This window comes from Oncorhynchus mykiss, chromosome Y, assembly GCF_013265735.2.
Source record: "Oncorhynchus mykiss isolate Arlee chromosome Y, USDA_OmykA_1.1, whole genome shotgun sequence".
Classification (NCBI taxonomy): Eukaryota; Metazoa; Chordata; class Actinopteri; order Salmoniformes; family Salmonidae; genus Oncorhynchus; species Oncorhynchus mykiss.
In genome coordinates, this window is record NC_048593.1 from 40,727,267 (window position 1) to 40,742,603 (window position 15,337).

Below are 15,337 nucleotides of genomic sequence, written 5' to 3' on the forward strand. Positions count from 1 at the left end.
AGACATTTTGGCAGATGGAATTTCATGACTTCTCCGTGACCAATAATTAGTGTTGTCTCTATATAGCCTACATTAAAAAGTCAGCATATGTGTCTTATTGACACTAGAAGGCTGCTCTGCCCTACCAAGCAAAAAAGCAGTAACTGCTCATTTGGTCGAAAAATGAGTTAATGTCATTTTTTGCCACATTAAATACATAATTAATAATGTAGACAAGTACCCTGCCTCTATTGTATTGTGTTCAGGAGAAATGTTAGCAGTAACTGCAGTGTGGACTATTAGACCAGGGCTGATGGTTAGGCTACAGTGTGGTGAGATAGACCAGGGCTGATGTTTAGGCTACAGTGTGGTGAGACAGACCAGGGCTGATGTTTAGGCTACAGTGTGGTGAGACAGACCAGGGCTGATGTTTAGGCTACAGTGTGGAGTATTAGACCAGGGCTGATGTTTAGGCTACAGTGTGGTGAGACAGACCAGGGCTGATGTTTAGGCTACAGTGTGGTGAGATAGACCAGGGCTGATGTTTAGGCTACAGTGTGGTGAGATAGACCAGGGCTGATGTTTAGGCTACAGTGTGGTGAGATAGACCAGGGCTGATGTTTAGGCTACAGTGTGGTGAGACAGACCAGGGCTGATGTTTAGGCTACAGTGTGGTGAGACAGACCAGGGCTGATGTTTAGGCTACAGTGTGGTGAGATAGACCAGGGCTGATGTTTAGGCTACAGTGTGGAGTATTAGACCAGGGCTGATGTTTAGGCTACAGTGTGGAGTATTAGACCAGGGCTGATGTTTAGGCTACTGTGTGGTGAGACAGACCAGGGCTGGTGTTTAGGCTACAGTGTGGTGAGATAGACCAGGGCTGATATTTAGGCTACAGGGTGGTGAGATAGAGCAGGGCTGATGTTTAGGCTACAGTGTGGAGTATTAGACCAGGGCTGATGTTTAGGCTACAGTGTGGTGAGATAGACCAGGGCTGATGTTTAGGCTACAGTGTGGTGAGATAGACCAGGGCTGATGTTTAGGCTACAGTGTGGTGAGATAGACCAGGGCTGATGTTTAGGCTACAGTGTGGTGAGATAGACCAGGGCTGATGTTTAGGCTACAGTGTGGTGAGATAGACCAGGGCTGATGGTTAGGCTACAGTGTGGTGAGACAGACCAGGGCTGATGTTTAGGCTACAGTGTGGTGAGATAGACCAGGGCTGATGTTTAGGCTACAGTGTGGAGTGTTAGAGCAGGGCTGGAATAAAAGCCTGCACATCCAGTAGGTCTCCTGGACGACGGTTGGCCACCCCTGAAATGAAAGGTTATCACATTAACCAAATACTTGTATGTCTTTATACAGTTATTCACTCATTCTATGAATCAGGGATTCAATGGATACGGTAGGCTACTTCAAAGGAAGGTAGCTAACTAAGACATGTTATCTATAACTTTACAAGACTAAAATATGCATGTTTCAGGGGAGATCTATGCACAGCATGGAAGTTATTTGTCAACTAGGCTATTCTGAGAATATTTGTTTTATAGAACGGTGACAATGAGTCAATGGCATTAATACTTAGGCCTACAGCTAAAAAAATACTGAATGTAAACACAACATGTAACAATTTCAACTATTTTACTGAGCTACAGTTCATATAAGGACAACAGTCGATAGAAATAAATGAATTAGGACCTAATCTATGGATTTTACATGACTGGGCAGGGGCACAGCTATGGGTGGGCATGGGAAGGCATAGGCCCACCCACTGGGGAGCCAGGCCCAGCCAATCAGAAAGAGTCTTTGCCCACAAAAGGGCATTATTACAGACAGAAAAACTCCTGAGTTTCATCAGGTGCCTGGGTGGCTGGTCTCAGATGATCCCGCAGATGAAGAAGCTGGATGTGGAGGTCCTGGGCTGGCGTGGTTATACAGTGGGGCAAAAAAGTAGTTAGTCAGCCACCAATTGTGCAAGTTCTCCCACTTAAAAAGATGAGAGAGGCCTGTAATTTTCATCATAGGTACACTTCAACTATGACAGACAAAATGAGAAAAGAAATCCAGAAAATTACATTGTAGGATTTTTTATGAATTTATAAGATAATGGAGGAAAAAGGTACAAAAGTGTCTATATCCACAGTAGAACGAGTCCTATATCGACTCAGCAAGGAAGACCAAAACCGCCATAAAAAAAGCAACTGTACATGGGGACAAAGATGGTACTTTTTGGAGAAATGTCCTCTGGTCTGATGAAACAAAAATATAACTGTTTGGCCATAATGACCATCGTTATGTTTGGAGGAAAAAGGGGGAGACTTGCAAGCCGAAGAACAGCATCCTAACAATGAATCACGGGGGTTGCAGCATCATGTTGTGAGGGTGCTTTGCTGCAGGAGGGACTGGTGCTCTTCACAAAATAGATCACATCATGAGGAGGAAAATTATGTGGATATATTGAAGCAACATCTCAAGACATCAGTCAGGAAGTTAAAGCTTGGTTGCAAATGGGTTTTCCAAATGGACAATGACCCCAAGCATACTTCCAAAGTTGTGACAAAATGGCTAAAGGACAACAAAGTCAAGCTATTGGAGTGGCCATCACAAAGCCCTGACCTCAATCCCATAGAACATTTGTGGGCAGAACTGAAAAAGCGTGTGCGAGCAAGGAGGCCTACAAACCTGACTCAGTTACACCAGCTCTGTCAGGAGGAATGGGCCAAAATTCACCCAACTTATTGTGGGAAGCTTGTGGAAGGCTACCCGAAACATTTGACCCAAGTTAAACAATATAAAGGCAATGCTACCAAATACTAATTGAGTGTATGTAAACTTCTGACCCACTTGGAATGTGATTAAATAAATAAAAGCTGAAATAAATCCTTCTCTCTACTATTATTCTGACATTTCACATCATTAAAATAAAGTGGTGATCATAACTGACCTAAGACAGGGAATGTTTACTAGGATTAAATGTCAGGAATTGTGAAAAACTGAGTTTAAATGTGTTTGGCTAAGGTGTATGTAAACTTCTGACTTGTATGTATGTTTTGAATTGGCTATATAGTTAGTCTATCATTATATAGGCTACCTGCTGTACACATGCAGATGCTGCACACAGAGAGACTCGCTGAAGGATAGGCCTAATTCTGATCACGGTTCAAATGTAGATTTTTTAAAAAGTGATTGATACTATATTTAAAAAGGAAAAACACAATATTACAATTCCATGATTTTCTGACCATAAGATGGAACAGCGCATCCTGCGCATTCAGGATGGCGCATTTCTACATCTGCTCATCTCCATCTGCTAATTCTCCATCTGCTCATTCTCCATCTGCTCCATCTGCTTAGCTCCATCTTCTCCATCTGCTCATTCTCCATCTGCTTAGCTCCATCTTCTCCATCTGCTCATTCTCCATCTGCTAATTCTCCATCTGCTCCATCTGCTTAGCTCCATCTTCTCCATCTGCTCATTCTCCATCTGCTCCATCTGCTCCATCTGCTTAGCTCCATCTTCTCCATCTGCTCATTCTCCATCTGCTAATTCTCCATCTGCTCATTCTCCATCTGCTCCATCTGCTCATTCTAGGCTGTATACAGTCGTGTATTAATTTCCACAAAGTTTTCTGCTTCAGTGTCTTTAAGATATTTTTGTCAGATGTTACTATGGAATATTGAAGTATAATTACAAGCATTTCATACGTGTCAAAGGCTTTTATTGACAATTACATGAAGTTGATGCAAAGAGTCAATATTTCCAGTGTTGACCCTTCTTTTTCAACACCTCTGCAATCCACCCTGGCATACTGTCAATTAACTTCTGGGCCACATCCTGACTGATGGCAGCCCATTCTTGCATAATCAATGCTTGGAGTTTGTGGGTTTTTGTTTGTCCACCCGCCTCTTGAGGATTGACCACAAGTTCTCAATGGGATTTAAGGTCTAGGGAGTTTCCTGGCCATGGACCACAAATATCGATGTTTTGTTCCCTGAGCCACTTAGTTATCACTTTTGCCTTATGGCAAGGTGCTCCATCATGCTGGAAAAGGCATTGTTCATCACCAAACTGTTCCTGGATGGTTGGGAGAAGTTGCTCTCGGAGGATGTGTTGGTAACATTCTTTATTCATGGCTGTGTTCTTTGGCAAAATTGTGAGTGAGCCCACTCCCTTGGCTGAGAAGCAACCCCACACATGAATGGTCTCAGCATGCTTTACTGTTGGCATGACACAGGACTGATGGTAGCGCTCACCTTGTCTTCTCCGGACAAGCTTTTTTCCGGATGCCCCTAACAATCGGAAAGGGGATTCATCAGAGAAAATGACTTTACCCCAGTCCTCATCAGTCCAATCCCTGTACCTTTTGCAGAATATCAGTCTGTCCCTGATGTTTTTCCTGGAGAGAAGTGGCTTCTTTGCTGCCCTTCTTGACACCAGGCCATCCTCCAAAAGTCTTCGCCTCACTGTGCATGCAGATGCACTCACACCTGCCTGCTGCCATTCCTGAGCAAGCTCTGTACTGGTTGTTCCCCTATCCCGCAGCTGAACCAACTTTAGGAGATGATCCTGGCGCTTGCTGGACTTTCTTGGGCGCCCTAAAGCCTTCTTCACAACAATTGAACCACTCTCCTTGAAGTTCTTGATGATCCAATAAATGGTTGATGTAGGTGCAATCTTAGTGGCAGCAATATCCTTGCCTGTGAAGCCCTTTTTGTGCAAAGCAATGATGTGGGTACGTGTCTCCTTGCAGGTAACCATGGTTGACAGAGGAAGAACAAGCACCACCCTCCTTTCGAAGCTTCCAATCTGTTATTCGAACTCAATCAACATGACAGAGTGATCTCCAGCCTTGTCCTCGTCAACACTCAAACCTGTGTTAAGGAGTGAATCACTGACATGTCAGCTGGTCCTTTTGCCGCAGGGTTGAAATGCAGTGGAAATGTTTTTGGGGGATTTAGTTCATTTGCATGGCAAAGAGGGACTTTGCAATTAATTGCAATTCATCTGATCACTCTTCATAACATTCTGGAGTATATTCAAATTGCCATAATACAAACTGAGGCAGCAGACCTTGTGAAAATTAATATTTGTGTCATTCTCAAAATGTTTGTCCACGACTGCAGTGTATGAAATATACTAATTAGGGAAGGGGGGAAATCAGGAGAACATTTAGATACTAGGCTACATGTAATATAGCCTAATAAATCGTTAAATTGTCTTTTATCACACATACTTAAGGTAATAGCCATCTACTAGACATTTATACAGTGCTTTTGATTTAACACGAGCCTTCATGTATTACAATGGTCAAATCGGGGACTGAGTATTTTAATTGTTTTATAAAATGTTTATTCGCGTCTGAATCCGTTTCTTCCGTCCAGCGAGCGGGTTTATGAGCCGATTTAACGAAGTGACTCGTGTCGGATTACATTCCATAGCCAATCTGCAGGCTGAAGGCTGAAAAGTCCCGCCTATTTCCCTCTTATTTCATTCACTGAGAGGCCTGTCACTTCTTGGCAGAAAGATAAGCATACGCACGCGACCCTCAAAGCATTTAAAGTATAAACAGCACTCACATTAGGGACCGCAAAATTACTTTACTCGTGATTAGTAAATGGTTTATTAATGTGTCAAACGAAGCACAACGCTGGAAATCTGCATCTACATAAACTAGTCCTGGCATCGTTCTGACAGGAAGCGTGGTTCCCCTGGTCTCCGGGTACCAGTGCTGTGGGAAAGGATGCTAGGCTTAGCAGAGACGGCTCAGATATGATATGGCTAAAATGCCAGGGTTGGCTTTTTGTCCCAGTTTGACCCTGGTAGTCTACGCCAAGTACATGTTGACTGATGTCAATGTTATGTTCAACTATGGCTAGAGGTTTCAAATAAAACAGGTGTGGTGGGCGATATGAAGACACGCAACTGTAATTCTTTGCTTTTCATTACAGTCGGACAAATACGCCATCTTATCAGGGGAAAACAGAAAGATATCCACGACTCCAGTTCTGATGGAGCTTTTGCAGTTCTTTCTACGAGCGCGTCGTTTTCATTCCTTTTTAATGATCGATAATTTAGACTTTGTGGCTGTGGTAACTACTGCAGTGACGACCGCTGTATAGCACTTAAATCAGGGCTGTGTATTGTGTAGGCCAAGCCTGGTATGACGTTTTGATAACCACGTAAATATCTTCCAGACAAGGTGTTTTAACGTAGTCTGAGCTATGTATATTCAAAATTGCTTAGCGTCAAATTAGACATGCTAGACTACAAATCCCTGCTAGCCATCTTCAGCTGACACCGCTAACAGGTATTGTCAAAAAAAACAAAAAAGCTACAGTTCAGAAGTGTTCAAATTTAGGTAACAGGTCATCCAGAGTCCATTGACTTGAGTGCAGTAATGGCATCTGTAGTTCTGAGCCACATTAGATGTGGGTTAAATACAGGCAAATACTGATTAGTCGTCTTGTCCGAGAGTTCAGTCAGAGCAAGTCTACATGAAAACGGCCATTGAGTGTCAAAAATCCCCCGTGGGAAAACGGTTGGAACAATTTCCCCATCGGCCCGCTGGGTTACGGCTCATACTGTAGTGGGCTGCAGCCATCTATAGGGAGACAGTTACAGTATGCCAGACAAGTGAGGATGCTGTGAAACCGTTTCTACGCTCCACTGGGACACGTTCAATATTGCAGCCTAGGAAGATTCATTATATGTTCTTCTCTTACCAATTATGAACGTAGCTAAACATAATACAACTAAATCCACAGAGCAGTGGAAAGAGCCCACAGCCATGACCAAACTGATAGAAGGGAAGCATGGCAGAAACACAAAAAAAAAAACACATGAAAGCTCCCAGTGTCAAGGCTGAGGATTGAGAAGCGGAGTAATGCAATGCCGAGGCCAAACTGTAGGCAACTTGTTTCCTTTAATCACATGATGCAACATACAAGATGCAGCCAGAGGTCCATGATTGTGTGGCAGTGACCAAAAGCAAAAAAATGACTTCGTACAGTAAAAACAAAGATTCAACCACCCGTTTAGAAAAATAAAAAAGGTCTAGGTTAAATCCTGAGCTTACAGACTAGTACTAAAACACTTGTAGGCATTCTAGAGTTAAGTCAACAAGTTACTATTATCATTGGGTTTACTTGATAGCTACCTACACAAATAGCTAGCTAGAACAAAGTGTTAATAAGATATTCATTTAAAAAGGATTAAAAGCAATACAAATAAGTTATCCAGTAGGCATCTACTGAGGGAGCTAAGAGCTGTGTTGTCAGTCATTTCCCAGCAACTTCAGTAAAAAGGCAGATCCCCAGGAGGACTTAGCATAGACACGTTGCCAAACCTGCAGAGAGGAGAGCCAATCAGCAGATGTTCATGGTAGTATTAAAAAAAAAAAAAAGCTAAAAGTTTGGCAACAGGAAACAAGTGTTATTGGACAGGTTCAGGTAGTGAACACAACCCAGGAGTATTGATGTGGCTAAAGACAGACATGGTTAAAGGTTAGACACCATGGTTAAGGAATTATAGTAAAAAAACCATTTAAAAAAAATATAGTACAGATTACCAACTCACTTTGAGCCCTTGTACTTCTCCCTGATGGCCTGTTGGGGGCGACTGTAGGCACTGAGGTACATCTTGTGGAGGTCCTTGAGGCAGGGTACAATCTCTGCCAGGGTGTAGCCAGTGAAGGTGTACAGGGCGTCAGGCTGGAAAAAACAGATGCCACACGGTGAGTTAAGCGAGTCAAACCAGTCTAACTAGGGAATCAGGTAGCCTAGCAGTTAGAGTAATGGGCATTAACCGTAAGGACGCTTTGCAAACACCCGAGCCGACAAGGTGAAAAATATGCCCATGTGCCCTTGAGCAAGGAACTCCACCCTAACTTGCATCCATACTAGGACTGACAGTCAAACAGGTCACTGCTCCCACCTGGTGTAGGACTTTCTAAACTCAGCAAAAACACAAAAAACATCCCTTTCAGGACCCGGTCTTGCAAAGATAATATATAAAAATCCAAGTAACGTCACAGATCTTCATTGTAAAAGGGTTTAAACACGGTTTCCCATGATTGTTCAATGAACCATAAACAATTAATGAACATGCACCTGTGGAACGGTCATTAAGAAACTAACAGCTTACAGACGGTAGGAAATTAAGGTCACAGTTATGAAAATTTAGGACACTAAAGAGGCCTTTCTACTGACTGAAAAAAAAAAAAAAAAAAAAGAAGATGCCCAGGGTCCCTGCTCATCTGCTTGAATGCGTCTTAGGCATGCCGCAAGGAGGCATGAGGACTGCAGATGTGGCCAGGGCAATAAATTGCCATGTCTGTACTGTGAGACGCCTAAGACAGCGCTACAGGGAGACGGGATGGACAGCTGATCGTCCTCGCAGTGGCAGACCACGTGTAACACCTGCAGAGGATCAGTACAGCCAAAACCTCACACCTGCGGGACAGGTACAGGATGGCAACCACTGCCCGAGTTATACCAGGAACGCATTATCCCTCCAGTGCTCAGACAGTCCAGCCTATTGTGGACAGAGGGTTTGTAGGCCTGTTGTAAGGCAGGTCCTCACCAGCAACAACGGTGCCTATGGGCCACAAACCCACTTGTCACTGGACCAGGCAGGACTGGCAAAAATTGCTTTGCTGACGAGTCGTGGTTTTGTCTCACCAGGGCTGATGGTCAGATTTGTGTTCATCTTTGAAGGAATGAGCGTTACACCGAGGCCTGTACTCTGGAGCGGGATCGATCTGGAGGTGGAGGGTCTGTCATGGTCTGGGGGGGGGGGGGGGGGGGGGGGGTCACAGCATCGTCGGACTGAGCAGGTTGTCATTGCAGACAGTCTCAATGCTATGTGTTACAGGGAAGACATCCTCCTCCCTCATGTGGTACCCTTCCTGCAGGCTCATCCTGATATGACCCTCCAGCATGACAATACCACCAACCATACTGCTCATTCTGTGCGTGATTTCCTGAAAGACAGGAATGTCAGTGTTCTGCCATGGCCAGCGAAGAGCCTGGATCTCAATCCCATTGAGCACATCTGGAACCTGTTGGATCAGAGGGTGAGGGCCAAGTACACTCCCCCCAGAAATGTCCAGGAACATGCAGGTGCCTTGTTGGAAGACTGGGGTAACATCTCCCAGCAAGTTCTGGCAAATCTGGTGCAGTCCATGAGGAGGAGATGCACTGCAGTACTTAATGCAGCTGGTGGCCACACCAGATACTGACTTACTTTTGACCCCCCCTTTGTTCAGGGACACATTATTCAATTTGTTATTTACATGTCTGTGGAACTTGTTCAGTTTATGTCTCAGTTGTTGAATCTCGTTACATTCATACGAATATTTACACATGAAGTCTGCTGAAAATAAAACGCAGTTGACAGGGAGGACGTTATTTTTTTTTATGTCTATATATAGCCTACTTATAAGAACAATGTCTAAAAGGGAGATTACTCTGATATCAGGAATGTGATTACCACACCAGGATAAAATGCATATATGAGTTGGTATTCTTGATTTAATGTCAGAACAGGCACTAGTTCTAGGTGGTGGGGGGGGGGGGGGGGGGTTACCCCAGAGGGATGATGCAACAGTCAGCATAAGACCAATGGCCATCGGAGTACAGCAGACAGGCATGTCTTACCGAGTGATGATGCAACAGTCAGCATACAGCAGACAGGAATGTCTTACCCAGAGGGACCTGTTGAGGGTGTAGTTGGCCAGACAGAAAGCAGCAGCCGCCACCATAGAGGGGAAGTAGTGCAGGAATGGATCCACTTCCAACATGCTCAGCTCTGCCACATACTGAGAGTAGAGTAACATTAACAAAACAAAAAGTGCGTTAACTGCAACAAAACACTCCTGCACATTAAATGAATAATGTTGATAAGCCATTTAGTCAACTGGGGTGAAATACATTTAACATCAGGCCTGGGCAATTCCAGCTCTCAGGGGCCTGATTGGTGTCACTCTCCCCCAGCAAACACATTGCATTTAACTGAAGATCATGATTAGTTGATTTGAGTCAAGTGTGTTCTGGGGCGAAAGTGTTTCACCAATCGGGACCCGAGGACTTGGGTCTCCCTACAGGGTTAACTCATTGGGTTTTATTTAACCAGGTGAGAGCACATTCTTACAAGAGTGACTAAACGATTGAACACTTGGGTCAGAGTACTGACTCATGTACACCGATACACCATGCTGCTAGCCTAAAGGCACATTTCAAAAACATGGCACAGCTATCAAGCAGTCAGACAGGAGTATCCAGTTCTCTGTAAGTACCAGGGCAAGGCTCTCGGTCTTGAAGCAAACTGCTTGGACGGTGAGGAGATGGCGGAGGAACTGGTGTGTGGTGGGGGCGGTCATGTCGAAGGCCAACACCTTCAGCAGGAAGTGTTCCATACGAAGCAGCTGCTTCTTGGTGTAAGTGTCATCTGTGATGTACACAAAGTCATCCACCTCCGGAGGGTAGATCTCCTCGTATTTACTACCAGAGAAAAGGGTTAACACTAAAAAAAGGCCCATTTACCACAGCTGAAAATGAACCACCTTTCCTACAGATTACTCGTGGCAGGACTACGGCTGAACTAGTATTGTAAAACAGACAAAGAGTTTGTTTACAAAAATTCTACTGAATTTGTAAGGTGACTTACGCAGCCAGCAGCAGTGCAGCGGTGCCCACCAGCTGCAGCTTGCCCCGGAGTACAGACATGCAGGAGAGGAAGCGGTCCATGTAGTTGACAGCCAGGTAGATCGTCTCCCCACACAGCTTGTACTCCTGGCCGACCTCCACCAGCCAGTCCACCAGGATGACACGCATGCAGTTGGTGATATCCGGCTGCTTCCGCATGTAGCCAGACTTCGGATGGCACTTAATCTGGAACAGAGGGTTAGAAAGAGACTTCACCGCCACCTTCAGTTAGAGCAATTTAAAAACAGGCAAATCTAAAGAACATTTATATGTAGCTGGTGTGAGGTTAACAGCAGGATAAAGTAAATATATACAGAAAGCCAGCCAAGCTACAACTAGAGTGCTGGCGTGGGAAGCCACAATGGCTGCCGTGCCTGATCCAGGTATTTGGGGGGTGAACAGTGCATTTCATTTAACAGATGCCCTTAAGTCAAAGGCATAGAAGACATTTAAACTAGTAGCCGTATTGCTTGAACGAGTGCGCACTTCACTCTTGCGTAAGTGTTTGTGGATGTCCTCAGAATATTCTGCCAGACACATGGCATTCTGAGTGGTGAGAGCCTCGTTATCTGGAAGCGACTGCATAGAGGTGTCCATGCATGACCCTGCAAAACAAAAGTTTACTATTAAATGAGTCGGTGCTGTGAACGTGAAGTGAAAGTTGACATGGTGATGAGTCGTTGCGCCCTTGGTGTGTAATGGCACCAAAGGCCGACCTCACCTGAGCTCAGGTCCAGGAAGAGACGCAAATCTCTATGTTGCATAGCAGCAGTTTCCTCATCCACCACCTGAGGCTCTGCAGCCACTAGTTCACCAGAGGCTGGGATGACGACCTCACATGGCTCATCCACATAGATGTCAGCGCTAGAGCTTGAGGGACAACCCAGGAGATTGGTGTGGGAGTTGTCCAAAATAGAGCCACGTTTGGAAAAAATTACTCCCTAAAAAACGAAACAGTGATTAGCCAATATGAAGAGACTTTGGACGCAGAAATAAAAAACTCAAAACTACTCACCTGACCAAAAGATCGACTGTGTTGTTCGTTTTCTGTTAAAACGCCGAGTATAGTCCTCTGTTTAGCCCTGTCCATACGGGATGAATCCATCCTATTTGAGGCCAGAACATTTTCTTGGCTACTAAGACGGGCGACAGAGCTGAAGTTCATCTTTATAAAATAAAAATAAAAAGTTAAACTATAAGTAGAGGGTATTATACATCAGGAGGATAAAAACAAACCTAAATGTACCTAGTGGATCTGTATAAACTGGCTGCCATGACTACCGGAGGGGTTTAACACGTTCGCAGGTCGCCTTGAATTATTATACACAAATAAAAGTTCAGCTGGCTGGTTAGCTAAGCTATTATCGCAAAGACAACCAAAACAAAGCTAAAAATATATACATAAAAAATATATTAAAAAAAAAAAAAAAAAAGTGTGTGTATGCACGATTTGTTAGCCAACGCTTCAAATGTTTGGCTTTAAGGTAGCTTGCAATTGAACAGTTTCAATTGATATTTTACATATAAATGCCACAAACCTTAGTTGCGTGTTACACAGCCGATGATGTACAAACTAGAGAAGACAAAATCCTATTAAAATGATTTTGTCGTGGTATGACTAGCTACCTCCCAGCGGTTTATATTGGCCTGTGCATGCAGGTTTGTCTCATTCGGATGAACGCACTGATCAGCTGTTCCAGCTGTTGCTTGTGTAAAACTCAGATTTTACTGTGTAAAACTCAGCTGTTTCAGATGTTACTGTGTAAAACTCAGCTGTTTCTGATTTACACAAATATCAATCGAAGTCCGAACCGCTCTCAGTCGCGCGGTCCAATCACAGCCGACAACGAGACCACGTGGTGGCGTTTCCATAGCAACGTGAAGACTATCTCGGTTGCGCGGTCCAATCACAGCCGACGACGAGACCACGTGGTAACGTTTCCATAGCAATGTGAAGACGCTCATAGTTTGCGCGCTTGCGTGCGTATATGTTTACAAGCAATATTAGTCGACAATCTCAAAAGAAAACGTTGCCATGAACTGAATGATCATTGATATTTTTATGATCAAAATCTATTAGTGTTTCAGAGAGGGAAAAAGATTTGCCTGGCTAGCCAGACTCATTTAGGGTTTCTATTAAACTGGCACCCGGTTGAACCGGGCAATGATCCGTCACGTGATCGAGCTTAAAACCGGTGAGGGACATGCACCCTGCTCGGGTCAGGTTGTCAACCAAGCAGCAATGCAACTTCTCTTTTCCATAAGCTATATCTCGGAATGTTCTAATTAGTTCTCATTGGGAAGGCAGATGAAGCGTTTTTTTTTTTTTTTATCAAAAGCAAACAGATTCCTACTTATTACTCCACATTCTAAAGTTAGTGAGTATGGCTGGGGGGTGATTGGGAGTTGGAGAATTTAGCATTTTTCAAATAAAGATTCAACCAAAGACCAGGTAGGTTTTCCAATGCCTCGCAACGAAGAGCACCGATTGGCAAAAAAAGCAGATATTGAATATCCCTTTGAGCATGGTGAAATAATTAATTACACTTTTGATGATGTATCAATACACCCAGTCACTACAAAGATACAGGTGTCCTTTCTAACTCAGTTGCCGGAGAGGAAGTAAACCACTCGGGGATATCACCATGAGGCCAATGATGACTTTAAGGGTGTTTTCACATATAGTCCTCTTTAAAAGAACCGATCTCAGTCCTCTTTAAAGTTAACTCTGGGGTAAAAAAAAAAGCAACATAAGTTCCCTGTCTATTCACACTTCCCTTGCCCTCTTACCACTTCACTTCAACATGTTTGTGATCTGAGTCCTCTTTGCATTTGCAGTGCTATATTTAGAAAATAACCAAGATATTTTTCCAACATTAACTCAATAGAGCCCCACAGTGGAGGGAAAAAGGCCACGTTAGCTACCGTGGGCGCACCGTGATACTACAAGCAGCTCATTCACCCGTGCAGTACACATTTGAACAGGTGTCGACTCGTCGTACAGCCCAATCAGCCACGCAAAAAAGGTCTTGAGTGGCAACAAATCTGCCCAATTAGCTGAATCGCTTTCACTACAACCACTGGTCATCATATAGAGTACCACAGTAGGGGCCATAATACTGTAATGAAACCGGCAGGGAGCAGGTCACGAACCCTCGACCTTCTATAGCCCGAGGTCCGGCGCGCTATCGACTGTGCTGCAAAAGCATGCTCGCGCGGCAGGGACGATTTCCGCGCTTATAAACCCAGGGCCGTTATAATACCCAGAAAACCTAGTGGTCAAATAGAAACACAGACCTTATTTTAAGTTTCTAAAATCGCCCATGGGAAAAAATGTATGGCGGAAAAACGATTTTCCAATAGTTTCCCCATGGGCGATTTTAGAAACTTAAAATAAGGTCTGTGTTTCATTTAGGCTTACCCTGGCATGACATTCTAATAAGAGTCACCTTGTCCTAGAGGGATTTACATGGTTATCAAAATGTCACACCAGGGTAAACTTACATGAAACACTGCCCTTATTTTAAGTGTTTCTAAAATCCCCCCATGGGAAACATGAATGGTGGAAAAATAATTGGAACCATTTCCTTGTTTGACTGCAAGGTTTCATGGGTATTATGACTCATTCTGTGCTACTCTATACACTCTGGCCTGTAAACACAGTGCAGGACAAGCCATACCATCAGAGCCTGAGATCGGACAGACAGGGATGTCATTACATACATTTTGGAAGATAATAGTTAGCATTTAGTTCCAAAATAAGACATACTTATATTAATCCAAATATAACATTTACATGTAAAAATGACTGGTAACAGAATAAATGGCAAAAGAATAATAACAAATTAAATAATGCTTTAATTAAACATTTTATACTCAAATTTCTACCGCCAACCTGCACATCATCTTTTTTTTAGTTTGTGGCACTAATGTGAGGGGCTACGGCAGGGGGAAGAGTACCACAGCAGCAGGAATCATGTATAACAACAGTGAAGACATCAACACTATGAAATAACACATGGAATCATGTAGAACAACAGTGACGACATCAACACTATGAAATAACACATGGAATCATGTAGAACAACAGTGACGACATCAACACTATGAAATAACACATGGAATCATGTAGAATAACAGTGAAGACATCAACACTATGAAATAACACATGTAATCATGTAGAACAACAGTGACGACATCAACACTATGAAATAACACATGTAATCATGTAGAACAACAGTGAAGACATCAACACTATGAAATAACACATGTAATCATGTAGAACAACAGTGAAGACATCAACACTATGAAATAACACATGTAATCATGTAGAACAACAGTGAAGACATCAACACTATGAAATAACACATGTAATCATGTATAACAACAGTGAAGTGTTAAAATAGCCACCCTTTGCCTTGATGACAGAGTTTGGATACGTTGACAATTCCTGGATACTGTCCTGCTTCAATTACTCTCATAATCACGTTTTTTATAATAAGGAGAGCACTTTAATATCTGTCCCCTCCTCCTCCCGCTCACACAGAGTAGCAGTGTTTCTGGACTGGTTGGCTGGAACACTGTCCTACTACAGAGTCATCTCTGACACGCTGACCCACCTGTACACATTCCACACAACATTCACTGAGCCCCT

General features: G+C 43.6%; 1 protein-coding gene across 1 annotated transcript; it reads right to left on the bottom strand.

Moving 5' to 3' along the window:
* Window positions 1-6,883: 6,883 nt before the first annotated feature.
* ccna1 (cyclin A1) lies at window positions 6,884-12,460 on the bottom strand. The gene is made up of 9 exons (XM_021591645.2): window positions 12,222-12,460; window positions 11,699-11,848; window positions 11,405-11,624; window positions 11,170-11,288; window positions 10,646-10,869; window positions 10,275-10,479; window positions 9,684-9,797; window positions 7,556-7,689; window positions 6,884-7,325 (listed from the first exon to the last, which is right to left on the bottom strand). The coding sequence occupies exons 2-9, from the start codon at window positions 11,846-11,848 to the stop codon at window positions 7,274-7,276; spliced, it is 1,218 nt and encodes a 405-aa protein (XP_021447320.2). The 5' UTR covers window positions 12,222-12,460; the 3' UTR covers window positions 6,884-7,273.
* Window positions 12,461-15,337: the final 2,877 nt, after the last annotated feature.